The sequence below is a fragment of the Curcuma longa genome, chromosome 1 (assembly GCF_044706935.1).
Source record: "Curcuma longa cultivar G26 ecotype Majalengka, Jawa Barat chromosome 1, ITB_CL_G26_1.1, whole genome shotgun sequence".
Taxonomy (NCBI): Eukaryota; Viridiplantae; Streptophyta; class Magnoliopsida; order Zingiberales; family Zingiberaceae; genus Curcuma; species Curcuma longa.
Genome location: NC_133861.1, coordinates 19,820,943 through 19,846,908, shown reverse-complemented (window position 1 = coordinate 19,846,908; position 25,966 = coordinate 19,820,943). Strand labels below are relative to the sequence as shown.

Genomic DNA, 25,966 nt, shown 5'->3' with positions numbered 1-25,966 from the left:
CTTAACCAGGTGTGAAGGCCGGTTGTCTGCAGGGGAAAACAACTCGAGCCTGAACAACCTAAGCTCAGAACAGAGGTACGTAAACTATCTACGCAAAACGTAGACTTCCGAGTTTAGATAAGAAAGTTGAAACGAGGCGAATTAACTTGAGCTGTATACATGATATCTCAATCAAGAATGGAGCAGACTTCCGAGTTTAGATAAGAAAGTTGAAACGAGGCGAATTAACTTGAGCTGTATACATGATATCTCAATCAAGAATGGAGCAGGCTCCGTATGATCTCGGCCTCGACGCTGTTGCTGTCCATGGTCTCCATGAGCGCGGAGAGCCGGCCGCTGAGGTCGTCCACTTCCCTGTTCAGGCTCCTGATGTAGCTGCATGTCTCCTTCAGTAACTTTGCTGCTGATGCCTGCGCAAAACACGAGGTCAGTTAACCGTCGTCAATGTAGCGTTTCTGAGGTGAGATTACGGGTGCTTGCTTACCCGGCCGGCGCCTCGGCGGCGGGTCTCCGGGAGAAGAGACTGAAGCTTGGCGATGAGATCATTGATCTCTTGCTCTGCGTCTCTGGTCCTTCTGCTCGACATCCTCAATCTCTAGTAGTAGTGAGTGTGTGGGAGAAGGAAAAGTGGAGTACTGTGTATTATAGGGGATGGAAGAGCAGGCAAGGGAGGTTCTGATGTCCACTTGCTGTCCCTTGTCCTACCCCACCATCCTACGCAGCTTCCAAGCCAATAGGGCACAACCTTCTCCGCTGTCCCCACGGACTCCCTACTCGACACGTTTCTGTGTCCGATAAAATAATGCTTGCCTATCTCACTTCAATTAATTTTGTAGTAGACGAAAAGACCATTAATCTGTCCGAAACTTGTTAATATAGTGCTCTTGCTGCTGGGGTGTTATAGCCTTTAGAAATAGTTCGAGAATCGAGACTATAGGCAATTCAAGGCCTCCAAGCATCCTTTAGCTGGGACGATCAAGTCTTGTGGCTTTCTTTAGCGAAGAATTTGAATCTATATATATATATATGTTTATGATCCAATCATGCATGGAAGAATAATTAACATGCAAGCAAGAGATAATTAGTTAAGATGTAGCGACCCCCCAATCGAGCTGGCCGTGCGGGCCATGTGCCATTAAGGAGATCATGTGAGGTGGTTCCCCAAGACAATACGGCCCTTTGGAAAAGTCCTACGTAACCAAGTCAAACTTTTGGGTTCACAACTAGCTAGCCACAAATCACATGGTGCATGAGTACTGGTTTCCATCTTAATTGTCATTACTAGCACTGTGCAGAATTCAGGCAGGCCCTGGTCGACATCCACTCATCATCATGTGAGGTGATGAATTCCAATGGAACAGGAAGGAGACCACCCCTATTTGGATTCCACGCGACCATTGGAGAGACAATAAACATCGAGCTGAGGTATATGTACGCACACATATCATATTATCATGTCTGTCTTTTGTCCTGTGCACTAGTACTAGTACTAGTCCTACCTCTGATCCCTAGCTCCACATGACTCGATATAAATTGCATCCAACAAGTCCACATGCCTTTGTCATAGAAATATAAATACGATCAAGTGTCTGGGCAGGCCATGCAGCGAACTCATCACAGGGTGTGTGCCTGGAGAGAGCGGCCGCGGTGGTGTGTATGGTCGTTCTCTGGTCTGCTCACGCGTTTTTTTGGGTTGGTGGATGAGCGTCGATATTAGACAGCTAGGTCGGTGAATTAATAATTATGTTTTGTTTTCGTCATCAATTGGATTGGATTGGATTGGATATGTATCTGACCAGTCGGACTAGTAGAAAGCTAAGTAGAACTATATATAAAAACGTGACAAAGTCAATTGGCCGGCCGCCCCGCCCGCCCGATCAAATAAATTGATAGATAGGACATATATAACTGCATGTTTTTCTTTTTATTAGTTTCATCTTTCAAAAGGCGCATTCAATCCAATGCACGACCAATTGAATGAGTTCTTTGTTTATTATATATATATATATATATATTTGTAAAATATATATATATATAATATTTCATTAGAATTCCTTTTAATCCGATCGATAGGAATAGTATACATCTTTGTTGACTTGTCCAATTTCTCTGATCCGGTCAATCCCTTTGGCTGCCAGGTTTGACCCATCAATTCCCTGGGTCACAGCGCTCGTCTCTTTGTTGGTTCATGATCCTACTTTAAGCTTATTTTTATGACATAATTTATGTAAGTCACAAGGAAATGCACGCCTGTGCAGTTAATGTTTGTTACTTCTGCAAATTTTAAAAGATCAACTCGTATCTTATCGAAAACTTAATATCTTCCTATAAATCTGAAAAACGCTCCGACAGGAAAGAAAAAAGAAAACATAACAGGGAAAATATTGAATAAGTGAAAAAAAAAAAAGAAAAGAAAAAACAGAGACTTTACTGAAGCAGGGCAATGGGGCTTGGGGATTAAATAACACAAGTGCTGCGAAATCTTCTGCGAGGACCACTGCAAGATCTAGTGGTCCTCTTGTTATGGAGATCTGCTACGCCAGCATGCTTCGTCAAATTCAGGATAGCTTTTTGAGGAGCATACTTCTTAAAATATTCATCTAGATTCGAATTCTAAAAATATTCATCTTTTATTTGTTCTTGAAACCTCGTGAAAACCGAAGCGTATCAACGAAGAAGTCAGATGGGCTCCTTGTATCTTGGTAGAATATCAATCTGAGCCACCTCATTGAGGAAAAGTGATTCATAATTTTCTTCCTTTTGCTCATCGAGAGGGTTTTTTATCCAGGCTAAGACATAAAATCTAAGCATAAACATTATTACCATTCAAAATATTTTAGTGAATAAAATGAAAATTACCATTCAATATAGATATCCAAATAGTGTCGCTTTCTTAATGATTATGAAAAGCGATTAGTGGATTGCTCGATAAGCAAGATCCGTTTCCAGTCAGAAACCTTAACCAACCCTTTTGTTGAGGTGGCAGAATAGTTGGCCGGTAGATGTGACCACCAGTCCACCACCACCACTCTCAGGCTCTCACCAACCACATACAACTTTCTCTTGAAGAGTTTTTTTTTCTTTTCCATTTTACTCCTTTTACCTTATTTTTTTTATAATACCTCTCAGATTTTCAAATTCATCAAAATTTCCACTGCTAGCTTTTCTGGAGGACTAAGGGTAAATCATTATAGTGATTAAAATACACAATTTTGAGGGTATTTTCACAATTTTTAAAACTCTTAAAAAACATTGTAAGAAAAATCTAAACTTTGGGGTGAAAGGAAATTTACTCCAATAGATTGCGCGGCGATGTCCACAGAGCGACCGACCCTTTTTTTTCCACCTCTTATCCTGCGCCGTTCACGTACCATTTGCCTTGGCCGCGCGGTGGAGCTCCCCGGCCGACGGTTCATGGTCGGACGTTGATCCTATAATTTATCCACCATCTCGATCCGATCTCACCAGGGTAGCTTTTATCGAGCTTGAAGCTGCCGAATTAGCGTGATTTGTTCCTATCGAGTTTGGCGCGGCGCTGAGTAGTGCCAGTCGATCGTCCTCGTAAGGATTGGATGAATCGAGATTAGAGAGGGGAAAAGGAAGGATCTTTCCATCTTGGGTAGCTTCGCGGCGATGGAGGTAGGTGCGGTTTTGGGTCTGCAACCCTGCTCTTGGGTCGGTTCGGAGGCTAAAGGACGGAGAAGTAGTGGGGGTTCTTCGAGGTTTCAGGACCCATACAGAGAGGAGCGAAGGTCTTCTATGGTTAAATTTGGTAACCGGAGGGATACCGGAGCCTCTGTTCGATCTGGCCACGTCGAGCTCAAGGTTTCTTGTTGTTATAAGAAGCCCAAAGGTGAGTTTTCCCCCAACCCTTATTTTTTCCCCATATTTCTTTGATATTAAGTGTTGAATTAGTTGTAGACCTTCTGGTGCAGATAGGAGATAGTTTTCATCATGTAGCTTTTAAATCCATTGCTCTGAATCAAATGTTCTTCGCCTTTTGACGTCAATCTGCAGTTTTTTGTAATTATTATTATTATTTGGGATTCAGTAATAACGTTATGCATCTCAAATAAGAAATGTTCACATAGAATAACGTTTAGTTTCATTTCCTCTAACATGGTATCAAACATAAATCTTAACCAATTTGGTTACTATTTGCTCCTTGTTATTTTCAGAGAGAATACAAGGCCAAGAGCCTAACAAAAGTCTATGTATTAGTTGATCCTATGATTCTACTAGGAGTTTTATATAGGATGTCTTAGGAGGGTGTCAATAGATGGACGATTCAAAATCTTTTTCAGCCAAGTGAGTTCACAGGATATGTATGAAATGGCAAGATGATCTTATGTGCATTTGCTCAAACTACTTTTGTTGTTTTGACAGAGATCATGATACATTGAAAATGTGGAAGATTGATTGATAAATGATTTTTAAGAATCCCAACTTAAGCAGGATTAGCTCAATCTCCACCATCAAGTCTATAAGTATACCGTTGGTTGATTATGCATAGACTTTTGCTATGTTTATGTACTTATGTAGAGTATCCTTTCTTCAACCTTGAACTGTATTTGGTAAACTTTGTTTAGTTTTTCTGAGCAGGATCAAATTTCCTTCCCTTTCTACTAAGAGAGAGGATGTCCTACTGTGACTTCATCTGACTTGAACTTATAAGCGTTGCAATAATATAACATTATATTGGTGAAATCATTGTCTTATTTGCACTTATTGTATACAAATATTTCCTAATTGATTTTTTGACATACTCATATTCATTTGGTAATTACTTACAGATCATTTCAGTCAAAGAGGCACAGAGAACTACCACAACTCATTTGATGAAGCTCTCTTACTTAAGGTATGTTTTTATTATTGTTATCTCCAAGTAAAATGACTTTTTATCTGTGTTGGCTCTTATACACCATCTGTTTGATCCTTTTATTTATCTTATTTCAGAGGAAATCAAAAGAAGTTCTCCCTTATTTGAATGAGCGTTGTATCTATCTAGTTGGTAAGTCTCTTTTGTGTGAGCAAAAATGGCTGAATAGTAATCGCTGTATGACTGTTCAAATTTTTTTTACTTGTTCACAGGAATGATGGGTTCAGGTAAGACTACAGTAGGAAAGATCTTATCAGAAGTTCTATGTTATTCATTCTTTGACAGGTTTACTTTTGTTTTTTTTTATACTCCACATTTTCCATCAATTGACGAAAGTAGAGCATTGTCTGTGACTATTTTATTTAATACTCTATGCTTATCTTGGTTAAGTGACAAATTGGTCGAACAAGCAGTTGGTGTATCTTCAGTTGTCCAGATATTTAAGCAGTACAGTGAAGCCTTCTTCAGGGACAATGAGGTAATTGCCACCTATTATGTGCATTTCAATTGTTATATCATGCTTGTTATATTGGTGATTTCTGTTAAATGTGTCGATGGAATTCATCAAGCCATAATTGTTAGTATTACTAAAAAGACTTATAATTTGTTGATTGTCTTTATTTATCTCTTCATCTTTCGAAATTAGAGTAAATTGTTGGTCGGTTCCAACTTCCAGGATTTTTTTGTTCAAAAAATCTGTAACAGTGGGATTACTCCTTAATGATTCTATTTCCATACTTCAGAGTGAGGTCCTAAAGGATTTATCTTCAATGAGTCGTTTGGTAGTTGCAACTGGTGGTGGAGCTGTTATTCGTCCTATTAACTGGTAAAACATTGGACGTGCATAACTCTGTTAATAAATTTTTTATGGAAGACATATGAACTGAGTATTGCAGATTCAATTGCTAGGAAATATATGAAGCATGGGATATCAGTCTGGCTGGATGTTCCTCTAGAAGCTCTCGCTAGGCGGATTGCTGCTGTAGGTACTGATTCTCGCCCTCTTCTGCATTATGAACCAGGCGATCCTTACTCCAAGGTAACCTTTTCCTTACTGAATAGTCATCTCTTGTTTTTTATTTTATTTTTAGTTAATATGCATATCCCATGACTCACCATCTTTGTGATACCTCGTACCATCTCCTCCACACTCACACCATGAAAAGCCATTGCTCTCCCTGACAATCTCCACATAACTCACATCTCTACTTTCTCTCCTATCATATTAAGATATTCATTAAGAAAAAAAATGTTACAAAACGTGAATGCATGGTCTACGATGGTAAGGTGGCAGCTAAAAGGAAATTTTCACAGGCCTTAGCAAAGCTTACTTCTCTATTTGAAGAAAGGGGTGAGGCATATGCGAATGCCGATGCAAGAGTCTCCCTCGGAGGTAAGCCTTGATGCAGCTGTTATGTTTCCACTTGTTTTCTATTTGACGCAACATTTTGTTGCAAGTATCATGCATCTATTAGTTTCCTTGCACTGAAAAATTTGAGTTTCTTCTGTTCATCTTCGTAAGGTTGCAGGATTTGTGTCAGGTATTCTCTTGGCAGGAAACTAGTACTGTTTTATTTCTGCCAGTGAATGAAACTCCCGCTTGTAGCAAGAATTTAACCCTTATTGTCATCTACGACCAATAACATTACAAATACTTGTAGTGGAGTCATAATTCAAAGGAATAATTTTTTTTCCTTCACACATTTTGCAGAGATGGCAGCTAAAAAGGGGCATGGAGATGTCTCAGCACTCACACCAACCGATATTGCTTTTGAGGTATAAATCAATCCTCCAAATGAACTTGTCACTGGGCTCTTCCCTCTACTCTGAACAATCAAGCGATGCCTCACTACATCCTTTCACTGTTTTACAGGCACTAATGCAGATTGAGAACTATGTTATCAACGATGCATATGTTTCGAGTAACCGCTATAATTTCACAGGCACAAGAAGAGATTGATTGAGATTTATGTTTCACCATGGAAAACTTGTAATTCGTGAAACTTGTTTTCTCAGTACATGATTATTTGTTTCATTCAAAAACATCCTCGATCGGTTAAATCTCTAAGTGTGTATAGTCTCAAACAAAAACCTTGTACTCCAAATACATCTTGAGGGTTTGTGTCTACTTCGAAATTCATTGTAAGTGTTTTGACACTCGATATGATGTAATCAGAATAATCTCTAATCAACAATATTTCGATCTGTCGGCATATTTTAACAAGCCTTTTTTTTTCAAAAACTGTATGATTCTTTCAACTATGATAATATCAATTGTTAATTAAATCAACTTTGATTGTTTAAATGTTTTGAATGCTAATATTATATATAAATATATTAATAGTTTTGAAAATAAGTTTATATTCAAATGTCCATTTAATTATTTTGTAATTTTTATGGTAAATTGTTTAGAAATTTTTTTCGGCCCAATAAGCTTCCACCTGTATTTGGGCCCGTGCCATGTTTCGGTTGGCACTTGTAAGCTCCGCGTAACAGCAGCAGAGGCTGACCAATCTAACCAATGAATTGGTTCAAGCAGACCGGTACAACACAACCGGTTCAATCTCGAACGATAAACAAATTGAAATTGGGCCTCGAGCCCATAAAATCGGCCTGCTCCCCACACTACGCCCTACGCTATAAGGACTCGCACCGACACGCCAACTCGTTTTCTTGTTCAAATTTCGGATCGAGTCCCCGTTCGTCTAACGCTCAGATTTCGGCGTCTAACTTCCAATTCGTCCTCGATCGATCGCGCCAGCCCGATCTTCATCTCCGCAATGGTCATCGGATATGGCGAAGCGAAAGGCGGCGGCGGCATCGAAGGAGAGGGAGGCTTCTTCTTGATGCAAAAAGAGGGAGGAAGGCAACACCCTCGACGGCCTGAGCAAGTTGCAGGACAAGATTCAGAAGGAGCCGAAGAGGACCGGCGCCAAAAGGAGGCGTGCCAATGCGCCGAATCCGCAGACTGATTATTTCTCTTAAAAGATCTTGATCGCTCTTGCTTCGATCTTGTTTTAGCTTTAATTCAACTTCTCCTTTTTGGTTGGGTAGGGGGGACTAAACCTCCGCAGTCTGCTTCATTTCTAAACCTCGGCAGTATCTTTATCTTGACTTTATTTATCTTAAAAGATTCTTGATCGCTCTTGCTTCGATCTTGTTTTAGCTTTAATTCAACTTCTCCTTTTTGGTTAGGTAGGGGGAAACTGGTCGCTTCATTTCTAAACCTCCGCAGTATCTTTATCTTCGTTGATTATGTTTCTATATGCAAGAAGATATTTGGCAAGCAGCTTTTCCAGTTTGAACCGAGGTTCTTTCCCATCGCTTTTTAATTTGTGCTTAAATTTTTTATTTTTTTTGCAAGCCATATCCGAAAACGATTTCTTTGTACAATTTCGGGGCTCACTCGTATGAAAGATGCTAGAGCTCCTGTAGAATTTGATGTATCACTTCTATTATATGCACTTTTGAGATATTACAGCATTTTCTTTCGACAGTGGGATAATGTGGATAAACTTCGCGAGATAAATTGGTGATTTTCAATTTTAGAGGTTTGTTCTTGTATTTTCTTGATTCATGTCCTTATAGCCATCCGTATTCCACTTCGGTGCACGGTGTGCATGTGATGAGGCAGGAGAGCTTCACGGGAAGACAGCCTACATGTTTGGCAGCACGGAGGGTATTTCTTTGATTGCTTTAATTGACTTATATTTGGTAACTTGTCATTGTTTTTTTTATTGTCGACATGTTCATAATTTTTAGTATTTATAGTATAGTTAGTTAAGGGTTGAGATTCTCCTTTCCACTTAGATCAATTTCACCTGTGGCATAGTCCATTTGGTAATTTCTGAATCATCTTTCGGTATGTATTTTGCGCTACTTTTTCTTTCCACGGAGGTTTGTTTTTGTGTGTTCTTGATGCCTAACATAATATGCCCTTATAGTTATCCGTATTCCACTTCGGTGTACGGGGTACATGAGATGAGGGAGGAGAGCTTCACGGGAAGACAGCCTACATGTTTGGCAGCACGGAGGGTATTTCTTTGATTGCTTTAATTGACTTATATTTGGTAACTTGTCATTGTTTTTTATTGGTCGACATGTTCAGAATTTTTTTGGTAGTTATAGTATAGTTAGCTAAGGGTTGAGATTCTCCTCTCCACTTAGATCAAGTTTACTTGTGGCATAGTCCATTTGATAATTTCTGAATCATCTTTCAGTATGTATTTTGTGCTACATTACTTTTTGATCTAGTATTTATTTTTTTGTGTTGAGTCTCATATATTGTACAGTTCAAATCATCCCGTTTGGTTGATTTATATTTTTCCTTTTGCAGCTCAAATGCTAAATGCAAATGATGAAGAGAAAGTTGCGCTTATTTCCATCGTGGTGGCTGTAAGTTGACTCAGACTACATTGTTGTTATGTAATAATGCCTCAATAGTTGAGAAAGACAAGGATATGGTTGTATTGGATGCTGAAGCCCCACTATACTGCTCTTCATGTGTGATATCTAAAATTGTACTAGGAAGATTTACCATGGTTTGGGTGTCCGGTCAATGTGAAGTTGTCAGATAATGGTAGAAGATATGATTGGAAGGTAGTTTAATAGGATAAAAAATGAAATAGAGATTTGTGCGGATTCTTTATCACTCGATGATTCTATTTGAAAACATTCCTATAATTCACACAATTTGCACATAAATGGAATTATTTATCTTGTTTTAACATCATATAGCAATATATCCAATGCATCGTGTCTAATCAGGTCTGATCAATTACCATGCTGAATACATCTACATCTGGTGATCAGTTTCGATTATATAAAGTTTGCTTTGATTGACTGGTAAGGAAATAGTTGAGATTTACTTTGATTAGTGGGATAAAATGACACAAATTTGCACCTTCAAATTGTTATATAAGTTTGTCTATCCTCATATAATGTAGATCATAGTTCTTTGTTACCCCTCGAGATGCATTATTTCATGATAATTGTCATTCTACTTCTTTAGTGCTAACTTAATTTTCTGTAAACTTAACATTTTATTATGTGACTTCTTGCATATTATTGGCATACATTATATTTTCATTCTTTTATTTATAATTGTTTTGGTTATTAAGTCTAGCCTACCTCAAATAGTATGGTTAAACATGATTTGGTAATGATGATGAGGATGGAGATGTTTTGGGCATTTGCTTTAATTTCTGTCTTGCTAATTAAACTGTTTTGTCATTTTGCTATTGTTTTCTTCTATATGTGGATTCTCCAATTCCACCGTCTGATATGATTGGTGTAAAATCTGTTCAAAGGGAGAAAGAAGAAGTAGTAATCCCCACGATGACAATTAAAATGGAATGGGTTCCATATATACCTCTAAGTGATCCATATATGCTATTTTTCCCCCTTTGATTCCATATTTTTCGGTGGTTAATTTCCAAGCTGATCTCATCTTCCATTATAAGGAAGACAGGTAGCTGATTTTTATCTTCTTTTTCTCAGTCTAGGATAGATTGGTAAATTGAGGAGTCAAATATTTACAATGGCATGCACACAGAGAAGGTTGCTACATTTTGCTTTTCAATACATGTATTTATGTAATTTGACCTGCTATTTTGTGCACGAAATGTCTGAATACTGGTATTATCGGGTGGGTTAGTGGGATTATTCTAAACTTATCATTTCTTCTTGTTTTACATTTGCTTCTCTTTATTCTTTTCCCCTGTACTCTCATATTCATGCATTTTTTTCTCCACCTATGATTATATTAAAAACTTCATTGCTTTCTAGGCTTGACACAACTCAAATAGTGTCAAGCATGACACATGAGTGGACCTGGCATGAACCATACATATTTCTTTTTAAAAAATCTATATAGAATTTCATCTTTAAAAAAATTATTAACTTGTTTATTTAAAAAAAATATTTAAGAATTTATTACTTTAGCATTCTAGATTTTTTATTAATATTGTTTTATAATACATTATTATTTTATAAATTATTTAATTTCTGACCAAATGGGCGGTCTCAGGGACAACACAAGACTTGTTGGACTTTGGTGGCATTGTCTCAGGTCATGCCCAACACAATTCTAGCCATGCCAACTTGGACACGCCTATCGACACCCTTATCTACATACACCATCCCCAACCCTTCTATCATCCCTTTCTTTTTTTTCCTTCTTCACTCCATTGTGATCTTTGTCTATGTATTGACTAACTGTTGAAATTTACATTAGTATTTGTCCCCTAGGTTTTATGCAATCTGAAAATGTCAAGTGGTTTAAATTGTAGATTTATAATGCTTGTCGATCATACTTTCGGTAAATCTTGCACTGCCAAGTGGTTTTATGCTATATGTCATTAATGTTCTCTCGGTAAATCTTGCACTGCCAAGTGGCCATCATATGTTCATAACTAACGTTATGTATTTGTGATCTTTTGTTCTAAAGAATTGTAGGTTTTCATAACAGTATAAAATGGGTCTCATTATGCAGAGCTGCTGAAGGTTGAGCATATTAAGCAATATGACTATTTCCTTGAAAATCTTAATTGCCCTTTCTCTACTCTTTTTTGGGATTGTATGCCTTGTTAGGATATGTAATATTGGAGTTGTTGCTAGTTGACAGCTCTTATTCCATTAGCTATTGTACACTTATAGAAACCTCAGCTCTCCATTGGTACATTCAAATACTTCCAGGAGTTCACTGACAATCTTATTAAAAAGGATGCACTGTCAGAAGATAAGAAAGTTGAATTCGAGGTAATATAGCAACAACCTTAAAAAAAAACTAAAACAGTGGCAAGTACACCTCCACTATAAATTTTGCTTGTTAATAATTGGTGATTAAATTTATTTTTATCCTTTACAGGGCATTTGATTGGAAATTATCATTGATAACTTGATTATCTATTCAAGATTATTAATGATAATTTTATTTAATTTAGATTATGATTAATTTTTAAATAACACAGTATGACCACCACATCATTAATTAAGTTATAATTCAAAAATGTGATTAGTTTGACAACATAAGTTTTTTTATAATTTTAAAGATTAATATTTTTTTTATAATTATAAATCAATTGAAATATATTATAAAATTTAATTGAAATATAATTAATTAATTTAATAAATTTTAATTTAAATATATGTAAATTTCAAAAAATAATTTATTTTAAATTTAAAAAAATTATTGAATTATATTTATTAATTTAATAAATTATTTTATTAAAATAATTATTTTAATAAATTATATATTTATTTTAAATTTTAAAAAATAAAATTAAAGAATTATATTTACTAATTTAATAAATTATTTATTAAATAATTATTTTAAAATTATTTTATTAAAATAAAATTAATGAATTATATTTATTAATTTAATAAATTATTTGATTAAAATTATTTAATAAAATTATTGTATTAATATATATAAATTTATTTTAAATTTTAAAAAATAAAATTAATAAATTATATTTATTAATTTAATAAACTATTTTAATGAATTATTTTATTAAAAATATATAAGTTTATTTTAAATTTAAAAAATTATAAATAAATTATATTTATTTTTTATATATTATCAATTTATTATCATCATTAATATTATTAATTTAATATTAAAATAAAGATGTTATGTTTTGAGCAACTCATTTCTGATTCTACCACCATCTAAAATAAAGATGTTTTGTAAGCTTGGGTGTTCTTAATGTCAATGTTATTTTTTGAGCTACAATTGGAGTATGAATTCGTACTCCTATTCGATTATGTCTGTGGGACTACAACTGTATCTTCTGGATGCACGGTAGAACATTGGATCGCATTTAAGTTCGAGAATACAAGGAGTGGTTGATTCTCCACAATTAGAAAATAATGGCAAACAGAAACTAGGGCAGATGTTAGTACTCTAGTAAAATAGTATATATTCTTCTACTTTCTAACAGAGATGTATTGGCAAAATCAATTTCTTCTTCTGCCATTTCAGCAGCTTTACACGGCTGTGATTTTACGATCATCTATAAAAAAAAATAAATCAAAAAATTATAATTAACTATAACTGCAAAATTCATCTCAATATAATGCTATATATTGATTATATGTTTCCTAAATTAAAAAAAAGAGTTCTAATTTGAGGGCTGTACTTTAATTAAAATATTTTGCATGAAGACGTTTTTTTACGTGATTTTTAGAAATTCGTCGTATTGATTTTTCTTCTCTTATGCCATTCATTTGATGAGAAACAAAAAGGAATATCAGGGTCAAATTATCGGATTTAAAATCACACCAAGTTGCCTTCAGTCTAAAATTGATCAAAACTCAAAAGCAGTAAAACCACGAATTTTAAAAAAATACCCTTGTTCTCATCGCAAAACATCAATTGATAAAATGATGAAAGATAAAATCTATTAATGCTGAAGCTAGAGAAAAAATCACGGTTAGAGAAGCTGTAGAAACGGCCACTAACAATAAGACGGGTATTTTAGCCACTTCGTTATTTGAAGGTGACAATCTTTCATCTATCATCTTTTGGAGACATGGCACTGATCTCTTACGCTTTTTTACCCCAAAAAAATAAGCATTACCTCTTTTCACGAAAGCGTCCTGAGAAACACCTCTTTTCACGAAAGCGTCCTGAGAAACATTCAAAACTCCCTTCCACGGGAGCAAGCAACCCTTTGAGTCAGGATCAAACAAGTTTTCAACTGCATCCAACTGATATACTTCAGCTTGAACTATAGATTCAACTGCATGATTAAAATAGGATGACTTGTATTACATACCTTAACGGACTCTTTCAACTATACTGAGAAAAGCTCAAATAATAACACACTAATTGCAATACATTGCATAACTTTATTTCTTGTGCACAAAATGCAACATGGGAGACATGAACATTTCATCACAGCATAACAAATCAAAGATACGAAATAGTGCCAGGATGATACATAGGAGTAGCAGATCAACAAACCTTGGATTAACCTAAGTAGAAGTATTGACATCAGCATCTTTTGATGAGAATAAGTTGGGGTATGAGAAGTATGGATCATCCTCTAGTGAAGGCAAGCGCTGTGGCACATGTGAAGATGGTAGGGTTTCACCAGAATGAATAGTCGGTGATTCAATTTTCCCTTCTTCATCATAAGCAGCAATAGTGTCATTGCGTCCAAAAGAATATTGTTGGAATTTAGCTTCAGGAAGCTCATTTAGACTGCTCTCTGATGTTTCGCTGCTGCTCTTCGCAACAAGTTCACTAATTTTTACCTGCACAAGATTTGCAGCTGCACGGGCAGCTACTGCCGCACGTTCAGCTGTTTCAGCAGCTGACTGTGCAGCTGCTAAGACATCCTGTAAATCTGCCCTTATCTCACTTTTGTTCCGCAGAAGGGAGAAATGTATCTCCATCTTATTTGCAGAAAGTGAGGCAGAAGAAATTGGGTCACTCTGCTTCGTAGACGATGTTTGCGCATTTAGATCCAGATGCTCTTGAAATGAAGGCAATGGTGGAATAGAAAGATCAGGCTCACTTTGCTTTGATGGCAAATCGGCAGATGATGGTACTGGCTGGGTTGCACGATCATTTTGCTTTAAGGATTCCACAAAAGAAGGAAATGAGGGTGGAGTAACAAATGGAATGAACTTTTTATTTTCAAGATGAGGATTCTCTAGGGATGCAACGGATGGATCACTATTGACTGCATGTTCCATAGGTGGAGCATATGGCAAATCCTCTTTTGGAATGGACTTGTTAAGCTCATGTTTATTGATGCCACTATCATGTGTGGAAGATTGTAGGTCAGGATCATCCTCCGTGGTCAATGGACCATCAAATACTGCTCGAACTGAATCCTTTGGTACTTCGGGAAGACCCAATAAATCAAATTCTTCATCCGAATCCGGTTTGATATTAGTCTCATTAACAGTAGCAGAAGATAATGCAATATGTTTCTGTGGTGGAAGAGGCAGAGAAGAACCATTCATGAACTGAGGTGGTCCATTCTGATGAGAAGATAGATATTAGTTCCTCAATATTAGGTAATTTCAAAATGCAATAGCCTTGTCTTACCAATAAATCCTCGTGCGGCTTTAAGAACTCAGTTTCAGTGGCAGATGGATCCCAATCTACCTCATGTTCTTCAGCAATTTCCTTTAACAATTTGAGTTTTGATTCCACCGAGGGAGCACGAATTGACAGCAGTTCAATTATCTGTATGAAACATCAAGATGGATATTGCTAAGTGTACTCTTTTTCCAGTTTACCCCAAGAAGATTTTGCTCCAGTAGAATCAACATATAATGTTTCTCTGTAAGCATTACCTGACGATTAACTCCACAATCAGGCAATAGTTCAGTTGCTGCAGTGACAAATTCCTTGCCATATTTGGCAGCGAAAAACATTTGCACCTGCATAAGTTCTGGCAAATCTGCAGATCTTGGTGCCGCAAAGCAGATGCTGGAGATTGCTTCTTTCAAGTCTAAAGGGCATTCTCTAAAAATTGGCAAAGTACACAATTCAATGTTCATAAAGGGACAAGCAGTAAGCAAATAATTGGAAAATTTTGGACAGTGTTCACGTAAACAAATATAGATTTGACTAACAGACAAACAGTTCCTGCTTTTAGTTTGAATCCTTCAGAAACATATAACCAAAGGGTGAACTAAACATTTTTTTACTAAGTAAAATTAAGGATTCTTTCAAGCTATTTAAGATAATGACACTCAAACTTCTCTAAAATCCAAAATAACAATTCGAGAGAACACTCAAGGAGATTAATAGAAACTAATGATATTGGATAAGGGAAACTGTGTTCAGAAAAACAAACTGTATATAAAGGATAGAATTTAGATAAATAATTGAAATAGAAAGGCAAACATGATGAACGCATTATTCATGTGATAAAAGTAGGATAATTAAGTATAAATAAACACAAATATATGCCTCCTATATATAGACTATTGTTCAGGTATATTCTTTTTCTTTCAAAAAGAAGATGAAATCATAGTTCATGTAATTAAATCCAAAGTCAAGGGTAGATGAACATGGATAATGATGTTTCAATTTGGATCCAAGTGGTAAGACAAACCATGATATCATCAAAAAGTTTTGATGACATAGGAGTAACAATTATTAGAAGTTGGTGTTTTAAATAGAGTATGCCACAATCAACATCTGGAATTGAAATCTAACATAAGAACGATGTTTTGGGCTACAACTGAAGGCAACATGGTCGAATGACAATTCCTTAAATAGTTAGAGAAAATGTTACGGGAAAAGAGATATCAAAAGTTATAATAATTTACAGTTGCCTTGTCAGGTAAGCTGTATATAGCAACTAATGTGCAGAGATATAGTTCAGTACCTAAGCATAGTTTGATAGTAGCAATTGAAACAGATTGGATTGCTTTTGGTTTCACTAGTTGTGTTGTAGGGGTAGTTTTCAAATTGGATAAAAGAAACCATGGTAGGGTTTGACCCCATAGTAACCTTCATCTTGCTGTTGTAACCAGTGTAACAGAGATAAACAGACAGGAAGCCCTCCTGAGTGTACCCTCTTTCAGAAATGTCCCTCCAGAGCTTTCAAATCATTTAAATACCTTACAGAATTTTCAAACCCTTGTCATCTCATGGTTAACAGTTAACAAAATTACTTAATAGAAAAGTGATTTTACACAAACATGGCATTCCCTCTATGCCATTGTTCTATTAGATAAATTAATAGTGTCAATGATCAAAAGATGAAATGACAAGAGTTTTAAAAGTCCAAGGAGTATTTCCACTATTTTAAAACTCTTAAAAGATATTTGAAAACGGAGGTAAAATTTAATGTGTGGAGGAAAGGAGGGCACATGTTTCTTAGAGCTAGCTGAATATCATTATGTGTGGAACATACGAAGATAAGTGTTCACTGAAACAGGAACAAAATCTTTCAGGTTATGGAATTCAAACACATGTCAAACTAAAAATCCCTTGTGAGACATGATGTTGGAAGGCAAATGTTCAATAACAAAATGTCAAGAATAGGAATACAATCATGGTACACACTAGAGTGTGATAGTGAGATTCAATGTTGGAAGGAAAATGTTCAATACCAAAATATCGTGCATATGTATAGAATCACGGTGCACACAAGAGTGTGATTAGCGCTAAATGTACCTCTGTGTTTCTATTATTGGAAGCCGGACAGTGATTAGCTCGCAGAACAGCTCAAGGATCTCCTGTGCCGCCATGATGTTCTCCTCACGGATTATGTGCTCTACCTTTCAAGAAAAGATTTACTTGTTTGTCAGTCTATGGAACCTCGAACAAACATAGGACCGACGAAAACATACGTGCTATCAGACTCTTAGACCTAAGAAGATTTTTTTTTCCCTTCAAATCATACCCGAATCCGAGCAGTGGCTTCTTGACCATTCTCAAGAAGCTTGGCAATATCCTTCCTCATCTGCTTCAGTTGAATTTCTCTTCGATTCCGCAGCAACTTTATTCTTGGAATCGTCAATTTCAACAGAGTTTTACTGAGACATAAAACGGATAACAATCAGAGACATGAATTAGCTTCGATCAAAAAGACCTTCCAGCGCATTATGTTACCAAAGAACGCTCAACTCTGGTTTCTCTATAATCACATCCAGAAGATCCAGTTTCGTTTTCATCATCTTACAAAAAAAAAACACACGAAAAAGAACGAGTTTTCCTAGAAAAACAAGATTATAAACCACCCAGATGCCGCCACGAAGAAGATGGAGAAACCAGAAATCTTCTGCTACAAAATTTATCAGCGCTCGCAAAGAATCAAGAGGGGGGTATCATACAAATCAAGAAACAAGAAACCGAGAGCCAGAAATCTTCTGCGACAAAATTTCTCAGCACTCGCAAAGAATCAAGAGGGGGGTATCATACAAATCAAGAAACAAGAAACCGAGAGCCAAGAGGCGATCGGGGAGTTGATGGATGATGAGCTTCTTACCATTTCGCCGCTCTGGAACCCTTGTTGAAGAAAGCGTCGAGCATCGACATAGCGATTCGGCGATCCTCAGAAACCGCAGCTTTCGATCAGATCCAATGATCACCACCGCCCTCGGGAGATCGAACCCTACCTGCTTACAGCTTACAAGAAAAGGAGAGAGGGGCAGTTCAATCGCGGCTTTCCGACCGCGGCCGGTGATATTTATCTCCGCATGCGGGGGTTGGATTCATCAAGACCGTCGAATGTGACATGCGGAGACGTAGATGAACGGCAGAGATTGTCCGGCACGAATGTTGGCGCGGTTGTGATGAGAACATGTGATAAACTTCGTCGCGAAGGATTCTTGGGATGGAGATGGAAGACGACGCGCGTGAAGAGTGGCCCAGCGAACTCGTAAGACTCTTCGTTCCAAAGCTTACCTTAATCTTTTATTTTTTTTTAAAAAAATATATATTTATTTATGTTATATTGGTTAAATAGACACAAATAAATTTGAAATAAATAAAGAGAATTTAAGTAGTTATATGCAAACTTAAAATACTAATAGATTAGTAGTTATATTATTTATATGTACTTAGTTAAGTATCACATATGTAAGTATTTATGTATTATAAATGGTCATGGACGTTCATTGCTTCATTTTACTCTTATTTGAATGGTTCAAAAATTTATACTAAATGATGTTCTCAATGTAATTGCTTCATCAATCTTTGAGTCACAATTAAGTCTTCAGGAAAGGAGTATCAATAGTGTGATTTTTTTTACATGCAATTTTACTTAGTTGTCTTGTTACTCTTATCATTTATCTAAATCCTTGATAAATTTCTTTATTAAAACATTAGAGGAAAACTAAGATATCAAGATATTCAGTAAACTTCCTTGGAGATCTTGTGAAATAAACCACCCTCTATAGGCAGTCTTCCGTTCTCATAAGGATTCTAAACAAATGTGAATAATGGGCCCCTCTCGTGCAGTTCTCTTAAGTATCAATAATTATGAGCAGAATTGGATTTTATTTTTACTTGAGAAATGATGAATCCCTTGTTAAGGCAAATGCTCAATCAAGAGGGGGGTATCAATACTGCAAAGTCTCACAATTTCGTAAATCAATTAATTTTCCTTGACAGTTGCCTGACTCAGTGTGGCAAGACCAGTTACTGGTAGTGCACTTCTTGCCAATATGAACTGTGAAACAACTGAGAAATCAAAGCTCACTCATGTGATTAGTCTTATTAGGATGAAATAAGGAATTGTCCAAATAATGCATGTCGGAACAGTATTGTTCCCTAGCAAATTAAAACATTACTAAATAGAGAAAAGAATGCCAACGCTGAGGGTTCAGGGCTTAGGCAATAATATTAGAAACTTCATCTTAGATAAAGTTTCTAATATCTAGCGATTTGACGTCAACCATCTCCTCATCCTTGAATTCCTCCCTGCAAGAGTTGCGAGTTATCCATCAGTGCAAATTAAAAACCAATTCAGCTAACTCACTCTCTTTATAGTACTTGAAAAGTAAGCACAAAACTATTTTCTAAAAATATTCCAAAAGACTAACATGACAAGAATAACTGCTTGTCTTATTTAAGTTGCAGTGAGAGAGAATGTAGACCTCTTAAGCTGGGTTTCCATTGCTTCCATAGCATCCTTCTTCAGATCTTCCAAATCCTCTTTGGCGATTTTAAGTTCCAACTGTTCTTCATACTTTGGAAGGTCTTCCTTCTTAATCCCCAGCCTAATTCAAGTTTAAGAAATCAGGATAGTTAATACACTGGTTTTTGCCTAACAATATAAGCAGAAAACTATCAATCCTCAGCTTGTAAATAGATTTAATCTGAAAATTAGATCAATGGGCAGATTGCAATGTAACTTTGACGTTACACGAGTCACAATGATGATAAGAAGATAAGTTAAATGCCAAAGGAAGCTTGCAACTCTATGCTGCAGTTTTCTTTTGATAGGATAGAATCTGACAGCGTCAAACTATACTGTCAGTAGTGATGAGTATATATTTTTTACTGCACGGGCATGCCAAATTAACAAATTTGAAACCATTAAACAGGCACATCAGTGATATGCAGAAACAAGAAACAAAATTGTCAAGAAAAACCGAAAGCCACTATCAAAATAGTACAGAGATATCCACTAACTTTTTGTTGATTTTGTCAAACTCAGCCAAGAGAAGGGCCATGTTCTTCTTGTCAGATCTGAGAAGTGGCTTTTTAATCTCTTTCTCAACCTTCTCCAAAGCTTCCATCATCAAAGCCTCAGCACCGAGATCATCTGTAAGGCCATTCCTGCAAAAGCAATTTGTAGTATCATAGTAGTAAGGATGAAGTTATGTGACATGAGATAAAAGTAGTAGCATTTAATTTTACAAACAATTACATGTATAAAAATGAGGCAGTGAAACCAATAAAACTACTGCATAGTCAGAACAAACATATAGCAACTCTCCTGCAACCTCTCCTTGGATTCTGCATCTTGATTACAATACAATCCAGAATGGTAGCATACAAGGAAAAAGGTTTACTTAGTAATGAAATTATCTAATACTTTTTCAAATTTTTAGCTTTATATAATTTTTTTTAATCATCTTAAAAAACCACAAATTTTGCTCCTGTACTTTCAAAATTCAAACACAGCAGGAAAAGAAAGATCTTGTTATCAACTTGGTTCCAACCTCTCATCTAAAAGCAATGTCCATTTCCCCATTTGCTAATATAAGCTTGAAAAATATAATTTCAAAATAGGAAAATAGAAGCTGTTGTTGGCAGACATAAATGTTGCTCAAGGAGTATGGTGACTATAAAAATGGATATGTTGCTATTAATTTGATCTATAAAGAATAGATTGCATAAAAGTAACAGTTAGTATGTCTTTTGAACTATTAATTACAGAGATTTTCAGCAACCATCAATCGAATTAGCTATGCAATTATCCCTCACAATATCAATTTCATCATATCAAGTGCCTACTGCAGGGTAAAAATTAACACTCACCGTATTGTTTGTTAAAGCAATGCAATCTACATTTGTGGTTACCTACCTTAACATAAAAGTTGAATGATTAAAATAGTACTTTATGAATCATCAATATTGAATTCATTTAGTTAGTACTTATCTTATTCAACAATAGTTTTTGAAGTTAAACTTAATCTCCCATGTGTGACAAAAAAACACCCCAAAAAAAATATCAACATTCCCTGTGTAAAAAGCATTTCTAGATTTCACTGCTACACATAAGAAGTACAAACATTAATACCAAATATGATTACGAGAAACAAACAAATATATATAAAGACTAATCACATGAAATAAATATCATATTATTAACAATGATAAAAAGAGAGAGAGACGTCCACAACTACTATATACTTGATCCTTATCTCCTGTAATGTCAACAGGTATGTTCGTGCATCAGGAATGTCTTGTGTCTGTTGATCAATTATGTATTTAATTTTCTGAGATTCTGATAGTAGATCGGCTCTGCAGGATAACAAATTGTCAAGTTACTACGCAAGAACATATGGTAACAAATAGATCATGAACACAAAAACAACAAAACACAAGAAATCTTATGCAGCACATTACATTGTGAAGGACTAAATTCAGACAGATTTATAGGTTACAAGTTACAACAGAATGAACATGTAAAACCAAGAGTTGAAGCTAGTTTATACAGAATCCCTAATTCTCATTTTCCATATACAGCAAAAATATTATAAAGTCCATGCAATTAACTAAAACCTTTCAATTTATAACATTCAAGTTGTTTTTTTAAGTATAAATAGTTGGTTCCATGTTGAAGGAAATAATGCAACAAATTGCCATTCAACAGACAGCACTGCCATATTTTTATAGCAAATTTGTCCTAATTGAGACATATATCTGACAGTTAGCATAGCCAATAAGTAAGGTGAGCTACAGAGAAATTTGTCACAAGTCTCATATCCTGCAGTACTAGCAAATTCGTACTAATTGTTGGCACAGCTAGAATATTGGAGGTTGCACTGCAGGAGTTCACAAGTCACAGCATCCTAAAATATCGGTACTGGCAATAAGAATAGTTACAATAAAATGTACAAGATTCCATGGTATACAGGAAAGAAACGCATATACGAAATGACCAGGAAGACTCTAGAAACAAAACTATTAAATTAGCTAATAAAAAATCCTTAAAAGCATCTGAAATCTAAGAATCTTGTGAAATGCCTCACGTAAAAAAAAAAACTTCTAGATTTCTGATCAGATTACAGAATAAAGCACAACAAAAATCAAGAGAAAAAATATGTATCACGGCTTTGCAGAGATGGAGGATAGAAGTATAATACATACACATAAGAAACTTACTTTTCCCTTATGGTCTTTATGACTTTTGCATATTGGGAGACAGCGGCCAGATCATCAGGATCAATAGTGATCTTTTCCTTACGAAGGACACCGAAAGCAGTTTCATATTTGTTTTTGACCTCATAAAAGATGTTCTTCAATATTTCTTCAAACACAAATTGATACAATGAGCTACGAGATGGGTTTAAACAACAAACTTATATTTATCAGCCAAAACCCAACCTAAGGATCTCACCATCTCCTTTCAGGGGTGGAAGATTAGAAGGTGAAGCTTCTTTTGCAAAGGATCGAACTGCCATAACATGATCGTGCTGCAAAATTATCTGACCGGCATATAACTGCAAAAGAAAAATTAGTAACTACCATCATACACAATTATAAAATTCATAAAAACTTGTGCAATTTGTATCTTGATATAGAATGATAGCTACGCAGCCAGCACCAAACTGGAAAAATTATTACAAAAACACAAGCTGGTAAACTCTAAAAATATGCATTTGGAATAACCGACTTGACAAACTAACAAGCAACTTTTAGTTGTCCTGCTTCCGAGATACAAGTAATAAAAGCCATAGGCATTTGGCACGTAAGAGAAGCGTCAGTACCAAGCCAGATGTGCTGGCATGACCAAGGCATGACCCATGAGGGCATTTTTCACAGCACAGTGATCCTGCTATTGTTTTTACCGTCACATTAGTCAATGTCACTCTTTCATAAAGCTCAACGGAGGCAGCCAAGTCGTTTAGTAGGGAGAAAATGACGATAATGTCACATCACACCACGATTTGGAAGTTTTGTCACCCTCCATTTTACTAAAACATCAAATTGTATAAACACAAAGTCTCGAACCTCAAACTAAATTTCCAAAAATGTAAATTTATCTTCCTGAGACAATATGCAACATTTATCGCAACAAAATGAGTACCCAATCGCTATTGTTTCCACCCCAATCCTACAGTTTAAAAAATCGAAATCAAGGACTAATCATAAATAGTATAGAGGAGCTCGCAGACACATATAACTGGCGTTTCGAGATGTCGAAAGATCAAAGTCCAAAAACCATAGCCACATAAAATGATTTAAAAAATAAAAAATAACTAAAAGGAAACATCGGAGACAGCGACCGTCGATGAGATCGGACGATATCTGCCCGTTCCAATGGATCTGGAGGCCATGTCGAAGAGCGCATATTAGGGTTTTCGAGACGGGGGAACGCCGATCGTGATGGTTAACGAGAACCAAAGGAGGGATAAAATGGTGCACCTGTCGGGATCGGGAAAGGAGGCGAGGAACGAACGCCATGTCGGCTGCAGTGATTCGCAGTCCGGCTTCCTTTTGCACGAATTCTCTGTCTGTAATGTGCACCTTCTTCGTTACTGCCTTCGGCCTACTGGGTTTATTATATCTATTACCGTTGCATCAGAATCGTACGGTTGAAGATGAGAATATGCGGCCCAGTGGCGGATTAAACCGGTTAATTGTGATCTGGACGATTGGATTGAGCCGATTTAGGGCAAATTTGCTCCATTGGGTCATTGCCGTTTCAAAGAAAACAAAAAACAAAAAACAAAACGTTGAACTCAAAATTTTGATCGTTGCAAGTTAGGCCATTAAAACAATCAAATTAATTAATCTTCTGACTTACCAATGTGCAAAAGCGATCGACGAGGTTAAAAACAAGACTGACTAAAGGGATGAAGTTTCTATTCACCTTCCCATCATTTTTGCCTCATTTGACATGCCTTTTAACGTTTCCCCAGCGAGAATCATCGACAAGAAGACTAAAGCTATAATCAAATTCAAAAGAAGAAACAACTTCAGCGGGCAAAGAACTGCAAATACTTGAGCGTAAGATTTTCCTTAATTCAATAAACAACACCATTTTCCTGGAGCGAGCAAATCTTCAAAATGGTAGGCAGCATAATCACTTTTTGCAAGTAACCAGGTGGATCCATGAACAATCATGTAGTTTTCCGCAGTATCCCCGAAGGAAGGTAAAGGAAAAAAGTTTTAACTCACGAAATTTCGCAACTCTTTCATTGAAAGAGAAGAAACAGAAATAGAAAGAGGAATTTGCACAACAAAGCATCAGAAGTACATTTTGAAGAAAAAAAACCAAAGAATTATGGAAAAAGGCAAAAAGAAAATCCAACTTTACCTAAAACGAGTGCAGGGAAAAACGGGGATGGTAATGCCACATCAAACTAAAACCAAATGATTTTTTTTTGCAACTTCTTCCCTTCACGTTGCGATCGTTGCTCCTTTCCTTCATGATGAAGTCCTCGGAGACGCCGTCGTTCTCCGGTTCTTGATCGGGGTGAGGTTGACCTAGGAGATCAGAGCCACTGGACGAGGGCGAAGATGATCCCGACGCTACCGCCGGAATCGAGATCTCGGTCAAGATTCCGGTGAGCAAGGTGGCGCCGATTGGCGGTGCATTTCACCGGTGCCCGATAGCGGATCGAAGTTTCGGGGACTCTTCGCCCTCGCCTCCCGCTTTTTTTATAATTTGGAGAGGAGAAAGGGTGTCCCTGTGAGTCGAACATCTATTTATAGTGACACAACAAAGATAAGAGAGATAATAAAATAAATAAAGAGTGAATTCATTGCTCATGGTTTGTCTACGTTTTTTGTTAGAGTCCAAGGAAGAGTAGAATTTTGTTTAGTATCCATTAAGCATAAAAAAAGGGAAAAAATCATTTACCCCTTTGTTACCTATTTTAAAGATATTTTCTATTTTAAAATAATCAAAGTATACATATAATATTTTTGAACGCTTATTGTTTCAAACATTATCATTAATAAAAGGAAGAACTTATGATTTTTGTCTAAGTTTTTTAATGTTTATTATCAAAGCAAATATTAATTACAAAAGATATATTGGCTATAACATTTGGTTACATAAAACATACTTCAATCTCCTTTTCTTTTTCTTTTCCTTTTATCCTTTAATTCCTTTTTTATTTCTATTACTAAATTGCATAACAAATTAAATGATATTTAAATCAGGCTAATATTCTTAGTAATTTAAATGCTAGGATTCAAACTGCCGCGGTCCATTGATATTTAAATTTATTTAGAAATCATACTAATTTTAAATTATTTCAAATAAATAAAATAATTTGCATGCCACATCAAAAATTAATGTTTGTAGATCTACGCACGTTTTCTCTCTCGCTTCCCAACGCCCCTCACTCGTATATCACAGGACAATGTTCACTTTGAAAAAGAGATAAATATCAGGGGGTTAAATGAATTTCTCTATCATGTAAACTTAATCAAGAGCTTAAGACCTTAATTAACCAAATGTGTAAAGACTAGGGCAAATATCATAAGAGTCACTTACTTCCCAGAAATCCAAAGGATTAACTCGGAATTATAAGTTTCATGAGGTCCTAAAAAGCAAACTTTTTAATGCCTTAAAAAGACATTTTTTATTCGCTCCGGTCAGATGAGTTAACCATGGTCAAGTAAACTCTTCCATCGCTATCTATATCTATGTATACATATACCAAAACATGCAACCTTCGCACCGTGTGTTAATGCGCATGCTCCGGTCAGGCACGGGCAGTACCTAGTGATAGAGGCAGAACGTGACCTGCTGACCCCGCTGCGAATGAGGTCGCCCGTCGCCTGCCCTATCCCAATCAAGGTGCTTCCCTGTCGCTCATGGACGATAGTTTAATTATGCGGAACGAATGGGTGTGCAATAGATAAAATTTTTGTCACGCTTTACTCGCTCCACTCGATCAATATAAAATTTAATCTGC

General features: G+C 36.1%; 4 protein-coding genes and 1 long non-coding RNA gene across 8 annotated transcripts; 2 read left to right on the top strand and 3 right to left on the bottom strand.

Annotated features, from left to right (window-relative positions):
- Window positions 1-167: 167 nt before the first annotated feature.
- On the bottom strand, window positions 168-595 carry LOC141834941 (transcription factor ILI5-like). Its single transcript, XM_074722339.1, has 2 exons — window positions 485-595; window positions 168-410 (listed from the first exon to the last, which is right to left on the bottom strand). The coding sequence occupies exons 1-2, from the start codon at window positions 584-586 to the stop codon at window positions 255-257; spliced, it is 258 nt and encodes an 85-aa protein (XP_074578440.1). The 5' UTR covers window positions 587-595; the 3' UTR covers window positions 168-254.
- Window positions 596-3,314: 2,719 nt separating this feature from the next.
- On the top strand, window positions 3,315-7,084 carry LOC141832701 (shikimate kinase 3, chloroplastic-like). The gene is made up of 10 exons (XM_074720146.1): window positions 3,315-3,853; window positions 4,794-4,858; window positions 4,957-5,011; window positions 5,092-5,164; window positions 5,270-5,357; window positions 5,623-5,705; window positions 5,789-5,918; window positions 6,194-6,272; window positions 6,591-6,655; window positions 6,753-7,084. Exons 1-10 carry the CDS (start codon window positions 3,634-3,636, stop codon window positions 6,837-6,839), a joined length of 945 nt encoding a protein of 314 aa, XP_074576247.1. The 5' UTR covers window positions 3,315-3,633; the 3' UTR covers window positions 6,840-7,084.
- A 917-nt stretch (window positions 7,085-8,001) lies between these two features.
- Window positions 8,002-11,034, top strand: LOC141845826 (uncharacterized). Its single transcript, XR_012603297.1, has 3 exons — window positions 8,002-8,914; window positions 9,216-9,274; window positions 10,908-11,034. It is a non-coding gene; the product is annotated as an uncharacterized LOC141845826 (long non-coding RNA).
- A 2,256-nt stretch (window positions 11,035-13,290) lies between these two features.
- LOC141841178 (uncharacterized) lies at window positions 13,291-18,004 on the bottom strand. 3 transcript variants are annotated; one of them, XR_012602784.1, is made up of 8 exons: window positions 17,845-18,004; window positions 17,260-17,392; window positions 17,031-17,134; window positions 15,194-15,365; window positions 14,943-15,083; window positions 13,848-14,875; window positions 13,492-13,623; window positions 13,291-13,461 (listed from the first exon to the last, which is right to left on the bottom strand). XR_012602784.1 is itself a non-coding variant. In XM_074729319.1 (7 exons), the coding sequence occupies exons 1-6, from the start codon at window positions 17,892-17,894 to the stop codon at window positions 13,859-13,861; spliced, it is 1,617 nt and encodes a 538-aa protein (XP_074585420.1). In that variant the 5' UTR covers window positions 17,895-18,004; the 3' UTR covers window positions 13,291-13,623; window positions 13,848-13,858. The 3 variants fall into 3 exon arrangements, 2 of the variants coding, with proteins under 2 accessions (XP_074585420.1, XP_074585413.1); XM_074729319.1 differs by having other exon boundaries at window positions 13,291-13,623; XM_074729312.1 differs by lacking the exons at window positions 13,291-13,461; window positions 13,492-13,623 and having other exon boundaries at window positions 13,702-14,875.
- A 1,037-nt stretch (window positions 18,005-19,041) lies between these two features.
- Window positions 19,042-23,556, bottom strand: LOC141842051 (putative ATP synthase 24 kDa subunit, mitochondrial). 2 transcript variants are annotated; one of them, XM_074730278.1, is made up of 7 exons: window positions 23,460-23,556; window positions 22,432-22,534; window positions 22,197-22,341; window positions 21,222-21,332; window positions 19,995-20,141; window positions 19,457-19,579; window positions 19,042-19,280 (listed from the first exon to the last, which is right to left on the bottom strand). In XM_074730278.1, exons 1-7 carry the CDS (start codon window positions 23,496-23,498, stop codon window positions 19,217-19,219), a joined length of 732 nt encoding a protein of 243 aa, XP_074586379.1. In that variant the 5' UTR covers window positions 23,499-23,556; the 3' UTR covers window positions 19,042-19,216. The 2 variants fall into 2 exon arrangements, with proteins under 2 accessions (XP_074586379.1, XP_074586370.1); XM_074730269.1 differs by lacking the exon at window positions 23,460-23,556 and adding an exon at window positions 23,321-23,386.
- Window positions 23,557-25,966: the final 2,410 nt, after the last annotated feature.